The sequence below is a fragment of the Gasterosteus aculeatus genome, chromosome 7, assembly GCF_964276395.1.
Source record: "Gasterosteus aculeatus chromosome 7, fGasAcu3.hap1.1, whole genome shotgun sequence".
In the NCBI taxonomy this organism is placed as follows: Eukaryota; Metazoa; Chordata; class Actinopteri; order Perciformes; family Gasterosteidae; genus Gasterosteus; species Gasterosteus aculeatus.
In genome coordinates, this window is record NC_135694.1 from 16,900,595 (window position 1) to 16,922,433 (window position 21,839).

A 21,839-nucleotide genomic window follows, 5' to 3' on the forward strand; every position below is an offset into this window, starting at 1 on the left:
TGCCCGTGGAACATGATGTACAGGTCAGGATGTGATCGACACGTGTTGTCATTCCTGTGTGGCGTATACATCAGTTAAGAAATGATAAGATAAGTGGTATTGGATTGGTACATAGACTCGTGTCTTGGAAGCATTTCTGACTATGGTGCTGGTATTGGGAATAAATCCACTGAATGAACAAATGTAAGGTTTCCGGTTTGTGTAAATTGATGTTGAAGCCTTCGAGCCCAGATCTTGTGAGATAAGCTGTTCAACAGCAGATGTAAAATATTAATCAGGAATGTGAAAAGGCATAAAAGAAAAGTGTGCATGCTCAGCATAACTTTTTCCCAGCAAAACCTTAGAAAACCCAAGTTAAATTAAAAAGACACATTTCCGTGAGAAACATCGACAACACAGATATTTCCAAAGAGCGGATGTTAGGCAGATGCACAAGTGTCGGCGTTGATTTCCTGTTTGCTGGGTCTCTTGGCCCCTGCTGGCCTTCCCGGGCTCTGGTTTACCTTCTGCGACTGCCAGGTACCTCTCACACAAACACAAGCTGTATCCATGGCCGGCAGCCGGCGAACACGTCCGCTGCAGCCCAAGGCAAACACCGGCCAACAGGCCTTTGAGCACAATGTGCAAACTTTGCCAAGAACACATAAATAGAGAGTGCCAGTCGCGAAAACGTCGCCTTGTTTTTTAAAGAGCTCGTGGGAGTGGGCGAGCAGGGCGGAGTTCCATCACAATCTAGGGGGATTGAGCAACACATTGTTTCACATCTGGGCAATGTCTGACGGGGATACGTGCATTTAAAAAGTGGGTTTTGTGTGCAGACATGAAGCAGTAGCTGATTACAGGTTCACACATACCTCTTGGCAGTGCATTCCTTCTGCTGCTTGGTTAAGGAGTCCTTCTCCTCCTTCAGGCCCTCATGCTGAGCAGAAAACGCTTCCTCTGAAAGAGACAAAGAAAAACATCCAATGGAGTAAATGAATAGGTGTGTATGTTTCTTCTGCTACATCTGAACAGCCAGGTGGGCATGTGTTTGGTTGGAAGCCATCCACTGATAAACTGAAAGAAGATTAAACAGCCAAAACCATTTCCTTTTGACAGCACATAAAAAACAAACAACACATGTATGCAAATTACAGGATTTGTCAGACTGTCTAAATACAGAGCTGGGCAAATAAATTAAATCTGATGGATAAGGGGCAGTGATGATTCAGCTAGTGGAAGTTGTGAGATTGCAGTGTTTGCAAACTCACAATGCCTCAGCGTGTAATTTAATGGGTGGCAACAGAATTATTCTCCAATGTGTTCATCCTGCCTTCAATGTGATAGGATGTACGGACTCCTTTTAATTTTTAGATGCCTAATGGGGTTGGCTTAGCATATTTTACATATGATGGCAGGTTGACTCCATCATATTCATATATAACTCATTCAGATTCAGAGTAGAACCACATGACAGCGGTGTTTCACAGAAACTCCAGAATAAGCAGAAGCTTTTTTTTTGTTTGCCATCTACTGCTTGAAGCTGAAAATGGGAAAAGCCTGTGAACAACTGCGTGTGATAATCATTAAAATATTTGGATTGTCCTAATTGGGAACCAAAGGGTCTCACAGTCTGACCGTCAGGTGTGATGTATCACGTGAAATGGTGGCGAAGAGAGAGCAGAGCCACAGAGCGAAGCTCTTAATGCCAAAAATCACATATGCTTTATGCTCAGACTGTGAATATAAACATGGGTAATGAGGTTTCTCCCCGAGGTGGCTGGCCTCGCTTTCAACGACGAGGGGAAGGGCGGGGGCCATCGTGTTGCATTGTGGGTAGTGTGGGTGGCTGGTCTTGACAAGAAAGTGTGTTGAATTTCCGACTCTGCTGCATCAATTGTCATCCTTTGTTCTGTATTAGAAACAAAAAAAGGTGCTCAATACAAAATTGAGCGGATGTCTGTTGCGCCCCAACAGCTCTCAACATGGCGGCCGCTGAGAATGCGGCTAGCAGCTAACGGCACAAACAAGCTACCGATGTGCCCTTGAGGCGAGTCGGAGGGTAAGCACCACCTTCCAGCCACAACACCATCGGTTAACACCATTAAGATGACAAAAATAATGATCATTTTTTTATTTTTGGACCCAAGGGCATCAGAAGTAAATCTACCAGTTGACCATTAGCTTCGAAGCCAGGCGCCCTTACTGGAGGCCCGTTATCCTCTGTAACGGCATACTGCGCAGGGCAGAGCGGGAGACTCACAACCACTAAAACCCATGTGTGGGCGGCGCGGCTCGGTCAACAAAGTGGAGGAACTTTGATAACAACGCGTTGGGAGGCGGACTACTGACATTAGCACACTCTATTTACAAGGAAACCGTTGTTTGCGGCTTTAGGGAGCGTTCCGTCCGTACATTACTCTTTTACAGATAATAAAAGGAAGAAATTCCAAATCTGCTTCTGCTTAAAACTGCTTGTCAATAACTGGTTACAGATTGAGAAAAAAAAAAAAAAACGAGGCCAAAAGGTGCATTGGAAGCAGAAAAACAGCAGCAACAAATGGTGAGATATTCTGTGATTCTTCAGTGTTTCCTCATATATTCCAACCAAGCATACACTCATTTCCTTTAGACAACATTATTACAGGTACACGGTTTACTTATCTTTGGAGCCCAGAGCTGTAATGAAATCAGTAATGAAGCTTCTGTTAATGCAAACATTAGACTTCCTAGTGTTTTCTGTAGCCCGGTCAGTGATGATGTAATTGCCCAGTTTCAAAAATATTGCATAGACTCTAGAGGAATCATGGGAGAGGTTTTAAATCATGCTTTCAAGCCAGCAAGTGTATCTATTCAAACCGTTAAACTGTGTTAGAGTTCTGGCAATCAACTATCAAAAAGAGGCATGTGATGACAGCAGCTGGCAGAACCGGCTTTTTGGGGAGAATGAGATGATCACATCACATCTGTTATCAGCGGGATCACAGGACTTGCTTTTGAAATCACATACTTTCATTCACATCCAACACCACATGAGGGCTGAAGAAGAGATACCTTGACAGAGATGGAGACCGAGGGAGGGAGAAAATAAAAAGGGTACTCAACCCGATCCCCATCAGATTAGAGTGGAAAACAGATATTGTCAGACAGATCAGACGGGGATGACATGAAAACATATTTTAACACAGATAGCACGGGCCTGTACCAAGCAGAGCTGCTTTCATCTGTTCAATCCGTCTCCAACCCTTTTTTTGGTTGCTATTAAGGTATAGGACAGAAAAAACACAGCCATTAATAAACCAGGTTACACGCAGCACACCAATATAATATTCTGACCCCAGTGGTGTGGTTTTAAGGGTTTGCTCAAACTGGCCTGACCGGAGTGTCCCTGGAGTCCCAGAGGACACTAAAAGTGGAACACATTATCACATAAAGAGCAGCAACACCGGATTCACTTAAACTGGCAGGAAAATACCACCTTGACTCCCGAGTACAAGAGCTGCAAAAGTGTACAAGTGTAATGCAAAATGTGGAAAAAGCTCAAGAGAAATTACCTAAATTCTTACTTGAGTTCCTTGAGTTTACAGTTAAAAGAGAAGAATGTTTCAAAAATATACAAAATACAGGTGCTCTGTGATTATCGTCATTGTTGGAACAGCCGAATGTTGATGAGAAAACTCCACAAGAATCCTTAGCAGGCGCATATAATCTGGATCACATTAAAAAACAGTTGATGATCTTACAGCTTTTTGAAAAGCGTTGTGCTGTTCAGCCTCACTTCGGGACATCATTATCAAAAAAAACTCAAGGAATATAGTGCAAAACAACATAAACTCAAAACAGAACCACAAAGAACCACAACAAATGAAATGAGATGAAGAGCGTTTCAAAAGGAATAAAACTCAACAAGTGTCTGGGGAAAAATTTCAGCAGCAGCAAAGACATTATTGACCGCTCCAAAACAACGGTGAAGAGTAAGCCTTTGTTTCCAGCTGAAGATCAATCCATCAGGAGAGACAAACATGGCTGGGCCCGCTACATGAAGGAAACTGTTGGCTGTGAGCTGCAGAGCCAGCGGGATGTAACGGAGGGGGCGGGGGAGAGGGGGGGTAGAATAACGTCACAGGGAGTCATTAGGCAGCGTGTGACAGCCGGTCCAGTCAACCCTTTTATCCTGGAGGATAAAAGGGTTGACTGGAACGCCTGTTTCACTGTAAAACGTGTAAATCTAGCACTAAAAGGAGCCCTAATGATGATGGCTTAAACATGAGACCCCTTTCTCCGAGGTGACAAATACCTCCTCACACCGAACCCCGGCAGAGACTCCAGAGACCTGACCGCTGACGTTTATTGGTCAGGAGTCTCGGCTGCGTTACACAGCGTGAGAATAACTACCGTTACCAAGCACAGTAAACACCGCTCGCAGACCTAATTTATTTTATCTGCTCAGGGTGGAGGGAGGAGAAATTAGACTGGGGGAAATTGTGACCCCCACCCCACCAACCAAAACTGAGCCCAAACATTCTGGATAGGGAAGAGAAGGCATTTTATTTTAAATGAATAGCTGTGCTTTATTATGCCAACACCCTGCAGGACCGAGAGATGAGCAGAGTAGATCAGTAAGTCTGCAAAAACAGTCTAGCGGTTACATTACGACAACAAAAAGTGTGTGTAGACGTCCAATTTTCACTTTTATTCGCCAGCTCGCATGTCGACGTTCTGCACCTGCAGCACCCCAACTGTATGTTTGGGTTTTCTGGAGCACTTGTTAAGAGGTCGGTTTTCCTGGGAATAACCGGTTGATAAGAGCTGCTCGCTAAGTGGCCTCAGGACTGCGTGGGAGACAGGAGGACCACATAGCCAGGTACCGACCAAGATGCTCGACAATGTGACTAGGTTTTATGCATAAGTACTTAAGCATAACGCACTACAGAAACCTGTACCTAATAAGCGCCGGAATGCGTAAAAACAAATGAAACGCTTCTAATTGAATCAACATTAGTTCCTCGCCAGCTTGTCTGAGGAGAAATTAGAGGGATTAAAATGGGACGTCATCTTTTTAGTTAGTTAGTGAGAGTACTTTTTAAGCTAAAAAAAAGCTATAAAAAAATAAATAAACGCCGAAAGAAGAGAGATGAGATCAGAGGAAACAAAGAAGTTGTGCTGCAAATCTAAATATAATCAAACAAAATCAAGTGCTGCATTAAACGCTTGTCTCCGAGAGCATCCTACCTGTAATGGATGCAGGGCTGTTTAGAAGAGTTAAACAACAAGCTTGAAGTACAGCAGAGCTCGGCAGCACATGGCTTTTAGCTTTGGAGTTTTTTTTAGCGAGCCCTATTCAGCTGGAGAATTTCAATTTAACCAAAAATACCTCTCTCCTCTTTAACTCGCTGGAGGACTTTTTCTTGTTTCTTAATAAGCACTTGTCCAGTCAGGGGAAAAAAGCCATCAACGAGCTGCTGAGAAGGAGAGCAGCGAGTTCCTTTGGCTGTGGACGCAGTGGTGACAGGTAGAGAGGTAGAGGATTAACAGACTTTTTACATTTTTTTCCTTTTGAAATCGTAGCAAAAAGGAAACTTGTGCTGCACCCCAAGTGCGCTTTTTGTTTGCGTGCGTAATGTCTCAAAGCATGCCATTACCAATCCAACTGTTAACTTTGGTGGCTTTGAGGTTTTTGGCCAAAGATCTAGGTGATCTCCATGACACAAGGTTCCAATTAGCGCTGAACTGAATACCATCTTTGGTAAGCTTCCAAGCTTGGGTGAGAAATGGTGGCACAATACGTTAGAAAAAAGGTACAGGCCGACGCACTGCTTCTCCCTCACACAGAATGCATGCATATTGCTACATGCATGCATTCAAGTGGGGCAAAGAGGCTGTCCAGAGTCTTCTTTTTACGAGGTCTCAGTCGGACATATAGCTACCACAAAACCTTTGGTGCTTTTGTCCAAACTCTCTGCAGTTGTGTCTTTACGCTTGATAGCACAGAGCCCAGCATCGTGTTTAGACAGGACTGCAACATAAAGTTGAGTGAATTATTTTCCTATTTGATTTGCTGTTATCATCCAAGGATTTATGTTTTCAGTAAATGCGCAAATAATCGCATTACAAATAAAACCAAATTCGTTGATGTAGGCCTAATAAGTATTAAATACATACATAGACTGTAGTCAATGGCAACTTACCAAATACCTGGCCCTGTTGAGACCACCTGACTATTGATTTTGCCTTTGTTTCAGCACCTGGGACAGCACCAGAAGCCACACCCACCCCATTGGATTCTAACCAATGACGATCCTCAAAGCTTTTAAGGGTTTCCCTCAGGACGTCAAGACAAACATCAGTGCTGATGTTGTACGTAGAGAGTACAATGCAGCTTAAAAAGCTGCACAGGAACAGTTTGGATGTCCAACTTACTCAACTCAAGCTGCTGGTCAGAATGAACTTCTGCTCTTCTTATTATTATTATTGTGGTTTGATAAAAAAGCCCTTCTCATGCGGTAAAGCCATAAACAGACTCCCTGTTTAAAGCAGTCGGTGTAGGTGGAATTTTTATGAGCACCATGAGGAACACATAACTAAATATGAAACAGCGGTTTAGAAAAGAAAGAGCTGAAAGTTCATGTGCCACGGACCTTGCGGTGTTAAATAAATGACACCCCTGCGTTAGCGGCCTGGCACAGGCTACAGCAACCACAGGAAGGGCTCTATTTACCGTACGTTATAAGCATGTGTGTTGAGTGACTCCCATCCTCTGACAGACATTTCCTGTATGTGACAACGCTCTCCACTGTACTCCAGTGAGCAGGTAGTGTGGCTCACACGCTCTACCTGCTGCTGCCTTTGACACCTTCCCTGGGGGGGGGGGGGTCTAAATCAGAGTTTCCTGTTCAACAATATCACACGTTGAAGGGGAGTAAATAGTAACAGGAGAACATTTAGTGTGTGTCATTTAAAATCCTTAAATTTATTACAGTTCTTCGCAATGTATCATCTTTAATGTAGAATTATTTACAAACTGTCATAACAACATTGTCTGTTATTTTTGTATTTTTATATCATTGGTAATTAGCAGGTTTTGGTATAATTTGTTTATAATAAGTGATATCTTAAGTCATTTCCACCTAGACTATTTTCTCATGTTTTGTGTTTTATCTTTTAGGTAACTAACATGGACAACGATTTTTAAAAATCTCCAGTATTGAGGGAGAACACTGTAACCAGCAGCTAGGAAACAAACTGCAGGACTATCGTGCAGCGCCAATGTAACATTACACTGCCAAAGGGACAGGCTCAGATTGCTGCCATGTATGCTGCTAGAACTAGCATCATTTAGGGGTTAAAACCATGAATCAATATGCACCCTGAATGCCACTTTAAGCATGTGCAAAAAGTGAGAGAGTGTGCAGACATTGTGTACACTTTGATTTTGTTCTGTGGAGTCGCATGGGCTCCTGTTGGCTTTACCTTTCTTCTGAAGCTGTGCTCGGTCCTTCTGCCGCAGGTCCATCTCCCTGCCGAGGGCCTTCCTCTGTCGCTGCAGTTCACTCCGCAGCACGCCAATGCGCAGCTGCATGCACTCTCGCTCCTTCTTCTGCTCCGACCCAAACAGGAGAGAAACCAGAGAAAGGGTAAAGAGGAAAATATTTAGGTGTGCCGGCAAAGCGATTTCAGTGTTTATTACCCCTCATAACGACCCCCAAATTCCTAGAAGCTCCTCCAAAAACAAGCTTGGCTCCCACGCGACGTTGATCTAATGTACGTCAAGTTGGCTCCCTTCTATTCATTTTTTTAACTTTAACAATTTATGATAATTCAATAAATGTATTGTTGTGTCCAGTGTGTGCACATCAACACATTTGCCTTTGCCGTGGTTTTGTGCACTTGTTATTAAACCTTTAACACCACTATCAGATTGGTATCGGCCAATGGAATTGACATTTCAAAACATCTCACTGAGCCCGGAGATCAGTGTCACACGGGGAATGGTTTGGTAACAAGCACACAGAACCACAGCACAGGCAAATGTGTGGAGGTGTACAAACTGGAGACAACAATAAAGCACGAGCGTCTCGGCAGGCGTCACTAATCGCCATCCGTGTGCGGCCATCTTGCCCTCTCTAAAGGGTGTCCCTGCATCAGGTTGCATGTCTCTATCTGGTGGAGGAGCAGCCTGCGGTGGGCTCACCATCTGCTGAGGAGCATCAGTAGGGATGCACTCACTGATGGATGGATGTTGTTGATATAAACAGTAGACGAGGATGAGGAGATACGAAAACCTGTAGACACAATTTGTAGACACACAGCGGCGTTTACGGGTGATGAGAATGGAGAATAAAAAAAATAAAAAAAAGAATGAATGAGTTGGTAGGGAGAAAGCGCTTGCTGGAAAGTTAACAGATAATCCAGCATCTGTTATTCCCCCTGCAGCTTGCAAGCAGGGGCTGTGGCATCACACACTTAAGATAGTGATCGTGGCATGGATCAGAGGAAATCACAGATATGCTTTGTTTTGAAGACTTCTCAGGGCGTCGCAGTGAAAAAAACAGAGGGGAGACTGATAGAGCCTCCATCTCTCCCTGAAGCCTGCATGTTAACTGCTGCCGGCTTTGGCACAAACCGCCAGCCTCCTACACTTTTACTGAGCGACACAGTTGACAAGTGGGTCAGTGTGTGTGTGTGTGTCTGTAACCGACCACCAGGGCCCGTCTGACTTCTGCTGAACATCAAACAGCACTGGGGTCAGCTGAGTAAATACGATGATATAAACCAGCAGATTAATGGCAGTGTGGGTGAGAGGGGGAAAGGGCCATGTGCTTTGGGTTGGTGGCCTCCACTTTGATCCGCGCTCACTATAACGCACACAGAGGGATAGTGCTGAGCTCTCCAAAAAGGCCAAGAGGGGAACCCTCAGAAGAGCCACACAATGCCCCACTCACTCCTGCCGGGGGTTGTCCTTGGACAAAGCGGTGGAGGACGAGGATTATGTGATTTATTAGCTGATGTGAGCTCTGTTTTTCAAAGGAATGTTTCAATGAGGGGGAAATATCAGGAGTTTTTTGAAAAGGATCCTTTGTGGGGGAGGTGGGGGGGGGGTGATGGAGCCTCAATGGTTTTTTGCGAGAAGGCTATAGTGGAGCCGCTTTAATAGGTAGGGTGAAGGTTCGGGGGAGGAACAAAAATAAAATACAAAAAGAGCCATATCAAAAGACGATGAGAGCGTGACAGATGTGACAGCTGTCTGGAGAGGCTGTCTGAACCTTTAGGTCTGCATCGGTAAGAAGGCACACACTTAACGCACAGACACACACACCGTCCCTTCGATTTAAAACACTGGGTGGACACTAACACATCCCAGCTGCATGCCAAAAGGCAAGTCTACCTGTCGGATGGAAAACAGCAAAGTGTCACTGCTTCGGGGCTTTTGGAACAGCAAAGATACACGCCGCTTTTGAAGTGAATGTTTACAACAAACACCACGTCCACCACGGGATCAGCGCCGCGTTTTCACAGCTGTGCGGCTGCCAATTCCAAAAATGTTGAATATGCTCTCTTGCTCTTGCTGCAGATCCCTGTCGGGGATGTAGGACAGGAGAAGGAAAAGCAAACAGTGGGTTTAGGTCAAAGCGTCAAACGCTGTCTCCACTTTTCAGCTGAGCCGTTCAAACAAAAAGGATGCCATGACTGCCCAGAGGGTGTAATCACACCTACCGGTGGTTTACGTTGCAATTACCCCATGGGATTCGGGTGATGCGAGATTTTGAGTCTCAAAAAAGTTTGCATGTGTTTGTTGTCGGTGTGGAAGCCTAAGGGCCTTTTTATTGCTGATCGAAGCAACCCCCCCTAACCCTAACCGCTGGCTGAAGAACCTTCTTCGAGAACACAGTGAAAATGAGCGAACAATCAGCCTACACACTGTTTCCGTTAAAAAAGAAAAGTTACTGCCAAGTGGTGGAGCGCGCTCACCCGCTCTGTGCACGTTGTTGTCGTCCTCAGCTTTTCCTCGATTTCCTTCCCGATCTTCTGCACAGTCACCTGGGTCTGTTTGATGGCTCTCTGGGCTGTGTGGAGCCTGGGGAAGGAGAAGACATGGTGACCATGCAGATCATAGTCTGTGAGCGCACACCGGACCGGAAGGAAACCCCGCCTCCAACAGGCCGCTCAATTCATTACATCCAGCAGGGACTGTGTGAAGGACACCGTGAACTCCATGAGTGTCCCCATGCGGACGGGTCTAATTTTCCAGGGTTGACCTTCTTTGCCCAAACAAACGAGTCTCTAAAAGTCAACGGCACAAGAGGAGGAAAAAAATATATAGAATTAATTATAAACTATCTACAGTTCATTTGACCACCCTCTTTCAGTCTTTGAATACCACAAGCCACAAACTTCACAATGTGTAATCACTAGCAATTCCCAATAACCGGACTGCATTGTGAGATCATATGTTGTCTGATAGATACAAACCCATCAGTCCCGGGAGGCGGACAAACAAATTATTCATGGAAACCAGAGACCCCGTCATCACGGTGGAAAAATGTGGCGCATTTTTTAGACCATCAATCACATGGACAATTCACTTCCAAGTGTGTGTGGTTTCCATGACGATGTGAAGACAGTATTGTGGAGGAGCCCTAACGGATATATATTTTCTCTCCGGCGATAGCATTTGGAGATAGCCCTTCGGAACAACATGGGGGCAAATCTGTTTTGACAGCTTCATCTGTTTAGGTGATTGGAAAGCCAGAATCTGATATGCTCTCCCCCCCCCGGGGTGAGAACAATTATCTTCTCTCTGCTTTTCACGCATGTCTGCCCCCCCCACCCTCCCATCCCTCCCTTATCTGCCCACCCCACCTTGAGTCTTGGCCTAACACCTGCCGTTAGCTGGGGGGGGGGGTGTTCACCATCGGGCACCCACAGTTTAATTTTATTCTCTGACTGTCCAAAAAACCTGTTCTGACGAGCCGTGACAACTTTCCTTTTCCGAGGCTTTTCTAGCTTCATTTACAGATCCATTGGATTCACAGGAAGTTATGACTGAGCCTGAGCACTCAACCCTTGATGCCGATAAACATCAGAAAAACAATAACATCTTCTCCTTTGACCATGGCACTCTGATCCTGCAGGGGTGTCGGATGAAGCCTGTGCTTTTGAAACCCACAGATTCTTTGTGATTGGCCTCTCCAAGATTTGTTTATAGGGGCTTTTAGGTGGAGAAAAAACTCCAATGCTAAAATGTGGATAAAGGATTTACCATCAACAAAATGAAAGTGGTTGGAACATACCGTGCGTGACAGAGAAAATAGGCGGGATCTAACCAACAAGGAATATAAATAAAATTAGAATTCAGCTGGGCTAATGGATTGCTTCCAACTCAGCAGAAATATTGATGGCTGCTTACCAAAGCAGAATTTGAGATCTACTTTCAGCTATTCATCACACGCAAGAGCGCCCAATGCACTCGTACAAAAAACCTTGGTAGGACGAAACCCGCCTGAGGCTGTGCAGAATTCCTTTCCAGCAACGAGGGGGAGCTGGGCGGCCGAATGGGGCATTTGTGTCAACAGATTGAGGGCAAAGTCCTGCTATCACACCTCTGCCACGCACAAAACGAGACGCCACCGCAGTGGGGAAGAAGAATCCGCATGATTCTCCCTGTGTTTCACTGTCAAACAATGTCAACACTTTTAAGCACCTGTTATTCACCTAACTGACTCCATTTTCGCCGAATAGAAGATAAGATCCTTCTATTCTGGTGAATTGCCATGAGCCGTCTTTACGTGAAGCCAAAGAGATCCTTAGAGACATTATTCTTTGGATCCATAAGGGTTAAAGCGAGGTCACGCCCTCTCTAAATAATCATAGAGCTTTGGATCCCGAGTCATGGTCTTACACTAAAAAACGGTTAGTCATGGTGACTTAGACGGCCTGCTGGGGTAAGCCAAATAACACAGAACCACAAAGCCGCGCTACAAGTCAAAGCCTAATGGCGTTTGTTTGGGCCGGAACACAAAGTGAGGCGAGGGCTTGGGAGTAATCCTAATGGTGGGAGTAACGCACGCCACATCAACAAGCTGAGAGATGATAACAGACGGCTACACATAGCGTGCACGACTGAACCTGTGTGAGAGATCGAGCGGGTAAAAGAAAAGGGCAGCTAGTGACAATGGAAGGTAGACATGCTGCAGAGGAAGACATGACAGGAGATCATGCACTCCCAGATTAAAGCCTTTGGGCACATGTTTCAATACACCTTAAATGAACATTTAAAAAAATTCTGTATCTGGCGGTTTGTTTTGTCTCTGCGTTAGTCCTCTCAAGAGGTGTGAAACTTAAACAAGAGCATCCACAGCCCTCTTCTCCCCGCTGATTTAGAGCTCGGGCCGTTGGGTTTGTTTTTGTAGTTGCTGCTTGAGACCCCGGAGTCAAACGTACACTCCAACACAGCTGCCTGGTTCACAAGGGAACACAAGAACGAGAGAGCCGGAGGGGCGCGACGTCCAACTAGCAGCCTCGGCCACGAAGCATTATCACCTCGGCGGGATGTTTAGTACGCCTCACATGGGCCACCGTTACCCCACTGCTACTACTCTGTGAACATCATTTAACACTTTATAGTAAGCGCACGCCTCTCTGCATTCAGAGACCTGCAAGAAGAATTTGAGAGGCCACTCAAGTGTTTCCCTTTTGCACGCCACTTCAATGTGAAGTTCAAGAGCGTTTTAGGCGGTAGAAGACCATAACCGTTCTAAACATCAGTAATGTGATGTCAATAAGTCAAGTCCACCCCCGGTCCTGTCAGGTCCCCCTTCCTCTCTCACTGCTCAAACATCAAACCTTTCCCTGCTACGACAGGCGCATACCTCCCCCTGCATTAATAAAGTCCACAGGGAAACAAAACGTTGTTAAACAGCTGAAGCGTGTTCGTCACCGTCTGCACAGACAAGGGGGGGCGGCCGTCCTCCATGAATCTCTGGGAGCGACCACGATCTGTGCTCTCCCTCTTCTGAGAAGTGGCGTGTTTGCTCGCCCACGTCGCCGCGTAGCTCACGCTGCCTGGATGGGTCCGGTCTCCTTGTCGACCAGGCGGACACAGCTGACCCTGAATCTGCTTACAAATTACAGCCACAAATCGAAACCAGCTCTCCTCCCTTTTTTCCGCTGACATTGAGAGCGAGAGAGGGACACAGAGAGACGCTTTGCACCGGGCGAAGGCCGAGTAGGAACGAATCTGGGAAGTTTATCCCAAAGTATGGGCGTCTCAGGTTGACATGCATTAAAAATCAAATACTTATTCGATGCATTCAACCACGTAAGTGGGCCGACACACACGCACAGATTTGTACACCGAGAGCAGCTCAAAGAGCAAGACTTCAAAAAAGGCGCAGCAACTGATTGGTATATAAGGTTACGCACCATGGGGGGGGGTAACCCCTGTTGGAGTGTTCAGTATCTGATGAATCATTCAACAGAACATAATCATAAACTATGTGCATATGAGTGCACAGAGCAAAGGAACCACTCTGACAGGGGTGAAGAGCTGCAGGCAGAGCAGTGTGTTGGTAGAGAGGTGGGGAGGAGAGGGGGGGGGGCAGTGTGACGGTGTTAGACTGCACAGAGTCCCACAGGGTCCCCGCAGAAGAAGAGGATGTGGAGGAAAGCTGCAATAATAGAAAGGAGCAAGAGCAGAGTTCATAAAAGTTATGATTAGAACTGGGATTGTTTCTGCTGCGAGCTCCTGGGGAGGCAACGTTATACTCCAACATAGAACACAAACCATGACGTCTCTGGATGAGGCGGCTTGAGTTCAGTCCACTTTGCATGACGCGCCAAAGGGCTGTGATACGTTTATCTTCCCCCCATTTAGTTCTTATAGTAGGAAAACGTCAGTTGAGGCCTCCATAATGCCCTTAATGACAGGATGCTTACCTTATTTTAGAAAGGTCAGACGTTCCACACGTTCAATTAGTTAAAACTGGGTGCAATTACTTTGATTCGTGATACGGCCATGAACACAGGGTTTCCCTCTGGGGAAGCCCTCCTTATGCTGAAAGTAGCGTTTTACATTCTACCGCATTTAAATATAAATGTGGAACGGCAAGGCCATGTTTGTCAACAGATGCCGGGACTGCCTTGTGTCGTCTAAAGCTCGTAATCACCGGCTTCCCCTTCTCAAAAGTGTACGGCCGGTATTTCTTTCCGGAAAACCGCTTGACTCCTTCCTGTGGTGTAAACTTGTATTGCACACGTTTTCTCACCCATAGCACCGAGTACTTTAATTCTAATCATACATTTGTCCCACAAAGACAAAACTTTGGCTTCCCTGTGGCGCCATCTGCTGGAATACGTATACCAAAGAGAAAAATGAAAAACACTATAGGAAAAAAATCTCTTCATGTGACAAAAATGAAATGAAAAAATAAAGAGACTAAATAAAAGATCTATTTGTGTTGGTGGGTTCGCATGAATCCAACATACTATAGAGCATTCTTTGTCAGTTAAAGTTGCTGCGGTGTAATATTGCAATACATGAATCTTACCTGAGCAGAGAGAAAACACTGTAGGAGTTCCTGACTGAACTCTGGTCGACCTGAAGCAGACTGTTTTTCTTCCGCTCCGACCGATCCTGCAACAGACACACGTGATGTATTTCAGAGCAGAGGCCAAACGGCGTGTTGAATAAAGCTAATGAGATTAGCACCGCATTATAGCATTGTGATGTTGGCGCTTTGGAAAACCAGACAAAAAAAAAAAAAACACAGGCAGTACCTTATGATCAAAGTCAGCTACATAGTAGCCGTCATTCAACCCGAATATTATCTCGTTGGGATTCCGGGATCGGATCTGTGGACAAAGAAATGGCAGCAAAGGATAAGCGTGTGCGGACTGATGGGAGCATGGAGTGGTGCGGGAGGGGGCACGGGGGGGCGGGGGTGGGGTTAGAACTACAATGGTAGAGTTTAACAAACACTTTCCCATTGTTATTCTACAATTAAATTAAATTTGCAACTTGTTGCTACTTCAGAACAAGGACGCCTCACGTCAACACGAGTATCACAGCTTGCTACGGATCACTGACTCAATCCAACATCGGTTTTCCATTCTTATTTTAACACCTGCTGAGTATTGGTAATTACTTCATCCCTTACCTGCCATACATCGTAAATGTATAGGGGGAAGATCGATTTCTTTCCTTTTGACTACTGGCAAGATGTTTACAGGCGACGGCCTATTCGCTTACTGTTTTTAAGTGATTAGAATTAGTTTGGGCTTCTCTTTCAAACGGTTCATTGTCACTATATTATTCAGTTTAGAAGCAGGCCAAAAGCCCGAAGTGGTGCTCAAGAGCTGGTCGACATAGCTATCTCGTTCGATAGCTCTGTGAACTAGCTAACAGAATGTCAGACGTAGCAGAACAGGGTAAGTGTGGCACCCTGGACATTTTTAAGGACTTCCATTGTTTCTTTGAATTGTATTGTTTAGTGCCATTCCCCTGTCATTGTGTTTGTTTTGATTATTGTGTAAAGAAATCCTTCGTGTGACTTTTGAGCCTGCAGTGGCAGTGGGGCAGCACTCGTTTCCGCCAACAGGTGGCGGTAGCGGGTTTAGTAGGCCTGACCGGCGCTGTAACACTTGCGCAGAGCAAGTGACTCCGCGTCGGGAAGTACAGACAGTCGTTGTGATTCTGATTGTTGCTGACTGTCTGTTATTATTGCAGAATAAAACACACCTGAACGGAGCCTGTTGCAGTGTGTGTGTAACATAAGACTAAATCATATGATTGGCAGAGGCTTCCCCGCGTAAGGAGTAGCTTTCACTCTTTGTCTGCACTGTCGGGCTTCAGCTCGTAGCCTGATGACACCAGCTCCATTGGAAAATACTTTTTCAAATGTTGATTCGTCGCTCGTCGAGTGAACGTAGCATAAGAGCGACTACTCTCAAAGGTTCCAGTTCTACCTCAACTGTAACTTATCAAACTGACATATGCAACCAAATGTATATTAATTAGGGGGTCTGCTGCTTTAGACGGCATCAGTCAAACGCACTCAAGCAAAAATGACAATCAACGTATGGTTTATACTACACTATTAGAGAGTTGTATCAATTACAGCCCTTTCCTAATTTAAAGTTGTAAAAGAGATTCTATTTTGATATAAAGTGTTCATGTTTGTCTGCTTAAGATCATTTGATTCTTAAATGTAGTGATTCAAGGACCGAAAACTTTGCACCTTATAAGTTTGAACCCCAAATACTAAAACAATGCCTTTCTAATCAGATACTGGACGTTTTTTGGTGGACCGTGCGCTTGCTGACCTGCTGTCCCGTGTATCGGAGGCCATCGAGGTTGACCTTCCATTCTATGAGGAGCTGGTACTGTTCCTCTTGTCCTCCCCAGATCCTCACCACGAAGCACGACACTGAGGTGTCCAGGAGGTCCGGCAGCATGCCAAAGTCCAGGCTCCGCCAAGTTGGATTCTGACACACACAACATAGGATTTCGTGGGCCATGATTGAGTATAATAAGTCTGGTATGAGAACATAGTAGATAATCACACTCAAGCTTGAACAGAAACTACCATTTATGCTGCACAAGTAAAGATAATATGCAAGAGTAGTTTTTAGTGCACGCCCAAGAGATTGGATTTCAGATCTCAGTTTCAAAAGGATCTGTACTTCTTTTAAACCATTTTCCTAATGTGATCCCCACACATTACAAAGTAACTGAAGCCACCTGTTAAGCCACATTAACCTTAACGTTTTGATCTCTACTGCAGCTCGCTCTACATCCTTGAACTTCCAGACTGACAGCACTGGGTACCGGGCCTACAAAGCATTGCAGCCATTTACTATTATATAACGTGTCATTTCCCATCGGAGAGGAAAAAGATCTCCGGCTATTCAGAGGAATGTCAAAAGCAGAAGTATCCTCCACAGGTTAGGGGGAGGGTAGAAAACAGAACTAGTGAGAGGCGGCAGAGGAAGCAACGGGGGGCATTGCAGAACGGAAACAGGAAGACCAACCTTTCCAGACAAGAGTACTGGAGCACATACGCCAGCAAAGGATGTTAAATTCTACAGGAGGAAGTTGGGCGGGGCGAGCGGGAGGCGACAGGAGGAACGTTACTGTCTGCAGAGGGCAGCAGGCCTGGAAAGCAGCTTAGGTCAGCTCATGACTCTGCAGCAAGTCAAACAGTAACGGCTCGCTCTCCTTGTGCTGCTCCTATAGCTTCACACACAGCCGCATCTGGCCCATCACATGGCTCCACCCGGGAGCCGGAGCAGCCAGTGGATCACAGGCCATTTACATCATGTTTTGTTAAAAGTTGCGTATGGAAACATTCACGTTGGGTCCAGTCTGACATTGTCTGTCGACGCAAAGCGTTTCACACCCGTTTAATTAACAAAGCTCAGAGAGAAACAAAAAGTTGTCTAAATGTAGGAGTGCTAGAGAGGCGGCAGGTGTAAAGGACACGATGCAATGTTGTGATCCCAGTAGAGTGACGGGGAAAGTCTGATGGTTTTAATAGGTATACTCACCAGCGAGTCCCGTATGACTTCACTCTTGTAAAAATCTAAAAAGAGGACAAAGAACGCTGGTTAAAAGAAGTTCAAAAAATGCTCATGTGCAACCAACAGGGTTAAAGCCCCCCCCTTGAGAGTCCAGATCAGCAGATACAGAAGGCCGTACACACACACACAGGGGAGGAGCGACAGGATAAAAGGTGCCAACACTGACCTCTGGATATGCCATCTGCTATACAGAGGTGGAGGGTGAAGTAAGTGTCCAGCAGTGGAGAACCATTCTTGTTGACGATGTTTCTGGCCGCGATGCTCCGGAGATGACGCAGTCGTCTCTATTTTTCAGGTGTGGTGGGGGGGGGGGGTGTGGATAGAGGATAAAACAGATATTAGGGCTTATGTGTTCACTTTTATTCTGATCGTGTGACCGTTGCAGGCAAATACTATCCAAGTCGTCCTGAAGAAACATACTATATGAATAAATATCCTGAGTGGGTCTCAAGACAAGCGAAAAGCCACAAAGGACCACATTCTGTGATCCATTCATAATCAGCTTTAAATAGTCTGCTGGATGTCAGCGATTCAAATAAAAGAGGCCCTACATCTTCATGGCAGCATGAAGTAGCAAGTTAACTCAGGCAGGCATGACAGTCACATGAGAGGTGCACAACAACACAAGAATGTATCAAAGACTCCACAATTAGAACGAGTCAGCCGAGGAAACAGGTTCATCGTTAAGCCAGAATACCAGAGACGACTTTTAAAAAAATAAATACCTCCATGACTAGGAGACTCAAAACAAGCTGCTTCCAAAATCTCCTTTAGTAAAAATAGAATAACTATCTAAAATAAAATGTTCCCAAGAAAGAGGCCCTGGGCGAACATGTCACACTTCTCTCTTGACCAGCAGACCTCTCCTCCTGCAGCCATACTGACACCAAATCCAAATCATGGGATTCCCCATCAAGATTAAGGACCTGGCAAACAAAAACCCCAATTGTTCATGGGACTTTACCCCCCCTCCTCCACCTCCCACTTCTCGTTTTAACAATTTCAGTGCACATTTCTGAATGGGCTTAAGTGGCAGAGAGGAATGGGTGAGAGTAAACTTCTGCAGTATAGAACCACTCTCGTGTGTCGGCTTCTCATCAACAATATGATAGAGTAATCATAATAGACTGAAATTAAAAATAAAAATAGATCACACAAAATTCAGCCCAGGTAGTTCCACGCAGTGATCTGCGTGGAAGCTCTGACAGGTCTAAATGATGTCACACCATCAGGTGCTCTTTGTCTTCCTTAAGGCAGGTTTGCGGTGGTCCATTCAGGTTTAAACACTCTGCAGTTGGTGCGCGAAGCAGAGCCGAGGCCTTGAGGAAACCTGTAGTAGCAAATATACATCACAGAAACACACTGTCGTGAGAGTAGTGATGAAATATTTGGGTGTGTAATCCCTCCACTACTGCTGAGAGCTGAGGAAACTCAGCCATGGCTAGCTCGACCAATTACAGAAACTGACTTATTCAAAAATCACATTAACTGACCTTTAAATAGGTCACACATGTGACCTTTGGTAACAAAGCTGAAAAAAATGATCTTAATTTTTCACATAGAAAATCTGATAATAAAAGTAATACAAAGAATATCTAGAAAGCACTTTGTCATATTACACTTGAACTCAGGACAAACTATTCAACTACGATATTGTAACATAACAGGATATACACGTGTTACTTTCATCTACAAACAAAAGTATTTGGTCAACAATTCTGTGATATTAGATTTGTTTTTGTATCCATTTCATAGAGCCCTAAATCACCAGAACAAGCACTTTCTCAGCGTGCACTTTGTTAAGCTTTTTTGTATTGGTGCAGCTATAAAAAGGTGGGTCTGAGGGTATTTAAGAGAATTCCCAAGTCATCCTTGACAAATCCCACAATAATCATCTCTCTACAGGGCTTATCTTGTGGTCCTTTGAGCCAGCGAGCCAGTAGACCAAAGTTGCTGGGACAGTGTTTGTCTGTGAAGCTAGAAAACGATGAGGGAGAAAAACAGCGTTACCATGCAAAACATACATAAAAACCGGTCATCAGAAATGCATTGGTCACCACCGTGTGTCTTTTCCATGAGAGTTCAATTGTGTCAGAGTGTATATTTGATTTACAAAAATAAAAAATACATTCGTTTTTATTTAAAATGGTCAGTTCACTTGAATACAAAAGAAAAAACATGTTCTAGTCAACTCAGAGTAATATAATAAAGTCTAGAAGATTTACTTTTGATGATGTTGTGAGATCTTGCCGGCTGTCTGGCCAATGTGATGGAAACAAATGAAATTTCAGTGCAGACAAATCTTTCAAATGTGAGCTTTGAGGCACACTAATGAAAGCCCATTCATCCCTACATTGTATTGTGGTATCCTTCTTACACATTGACACATTAAACTAAACCTAATTACGTGGCCAGAGAGCAGAGAGAAAAAAGCTTTGTAATGTTGTTAAAATTAACCAAATTACAAAACTTTTTTTAAACTGAACCTTTTAAGCAAGTGGGAGTAAAAAATTATAATTGTATCTTTACTTGCCACAAGCATGTAGTTATGGTGCAAAGGAATATAATAAAGGTGGGCTCAAATAATATAAAATGTCTGTTAGTATGGCCTACTGTGTGGAGAAAGGGTCTCATTTAATCACAACTTTGCCATAACTGTGAAACAACACAATGCAAAGGTTCTTTGCTGTACAGTCTGGCATCATACACGTGGATTAGAGGTAGTTGATGTGGCCTTTTAGCAGAAACAAGTGCCCCGCATGTGTGTCCGAGAGGGGCCGAGTTCACTGTCCGAGCTTGGCAGCCCCAATGAATGAACGGTCACCAGCTGAACCGAATGAATGAATGACCAAATGAATGGATAAATTAACTATGAAGACTCATTTACAAATTAAATCAGTTCATACCCTTGTTATTTTCTAAACATCAGCAAAATAACTATGAGAAAATATAACATCAGGCACACGAGAGCGTCTCCCTTTGGCGGAGCTGTCACCTCCGTGCTGACATGACGCCAAGTCAAGTTACCATTAGCAGAAAGCACACCAGCTTCGAAGTAGAAACTAAACGTGGAGAAAGACATATATGCTCATAATTTAACTAAAGCGAGTTCAAAATTGTATAAAACTCGCCCGACTGGGGGTTCCTGCGCCCTTGGTGTAATTCAAGTTAGCTTAACTGTTACATTAATTGACATTAAGCAGGCTAGCTTGTTAGCTAGCAGGTGCTAGCTAACAAGCTAGCCTGACAGGCCCGCCGTGCTCCTCCGGGCAGCAGTTGTAACTGACGCTGTAAACTAACACACAAACCCACAGAGGCGGCCCGGGTAAGGTCTTCCTTTGTTATTTAAAAGACGCTCCTGTTAAGCTTGACTCGGGGGCTTTGCGTTTACCTGCTGGGAAGTGAGCTCTACATGCAAGGCTCGAGAGGATGAAGCTCCAGAGTTGGTGACAGAGGCGGCGGGGATGGCGAGAACCCGACCGGTGATGGAGTTCATCCTCCTGTCGGCATCTAGCGGGTCCCCCTCATTCAACAAAACAAACCATCAACGACATCCGGAGCACTCGGTTTAAAGTTCGTGAAGCTCCGGGCAACCACCAGAGACACGCGGACACGGCTGTGTGTTTTGGTAAAGCGCTGCAACAGCAGCTGACAGCTAACCGAAGGGACGTAAACAAAGTACAGGCTGTTTTGTTACACTTGGTTAGGAAATCCGTCTCCGGTTCAGAGGCGCAACCTCAAAGCCTCTGATTGGTTGTGAATAACGTCCGTCACGTAAAGGACACGCCTTCTCGTGAAAACTCATGCTCCTATTGGCTGTATTCTTTTTTTCTTCCAGGATGGGCGGGAGCATCCGTTAAAATCTGTCAAAGCTGCAAAATATAAGGAAATTGCACAGTACAACGTGACCTGTAGGTAACAGTTACGAGTTGGCACCCACACCATTTCTCACTTTTTCTCTTCTCCATTAGACCTAGCACAAATGACAAAAACTATTCTGACGCGATCCAGCACAACATGGCTCTCAATCTATGTCACTGATTTTTAAGTCATCTTTAGAAGAAGACAGAGGGGTACTGAGACTTTTCACTGACTAAAAGTAGCAGCCAATACCAATGTAAAATAACTCAATAACAGGAAAAAATCTGGATTTAAATAAATACTTAATCAAAACTGCTGAATAATTGTCGGCTAAATGTACTTAAAGTTTTTGTCTCAATTGTCTCAATGTAAAATGACAAATTCAATGGTGTTATACATCTATGATAGGCTTTATAATGGTT

General features: G+C 44.8%; 1 protein-coding gene across 1 annotated transcript in view; it reads right to left on the reverse strand.

Moving 5' to 3' along the window:
• uvrag (UV radiation resistance associated gene) overlaps nucleotides 1-21,301 on the reverse strand; it is a 73,194-nt gene extending 51,893 nt beyond the window's left edge. Inside the window, exons 1-9 of the mRNA XM_040181941.2 lie at nucleotides 20,948-21,301; nucleotides 17,723-17,840; nucleotides 17,524-17,558; nucleotides 16,300-16,461; nucleotides 14,755-14,829; nucleotides 14,526-14,611; nucleotides 9,949-10,054; nucleotides 7,450-7,576; nucleotides 855-939 (exon numbers count right to left, since the gene is read on the reverse strand). Of these exons, the coding sequence (XP_040037875.2) occupies nucleotides 855-939; nucleotides 7,450-7,576; nucleotides 9,949-10,054; nucleotides 14,526-14,611; nucleotides 14,755-14,829; nucleotides 16,300-16,461; nucleotides 17,524-17,558; nucleotides 17,723-17,840; nucleotides 20,948-21,052 (899 nt within the window). The 5' untranslated portion in view covers nucleotides 21,053-21,301. The remainder of the gene's footprint in view (nucleotides 1-854; nucleotides 940-7,449; nucleotides 7,577-9,948; nucleotides 10,055-14,525; nucleotides 14,612-14,754; nucleotides 14,830-16,299; nucleotides 16,462-17,523; nucleotides 17,559-17,722; nucleotides 17,841-20,947) is intronic.
• Between the last annotated feature and the right edge of the window lie 538 nt (nucleotides 21,302-21,839).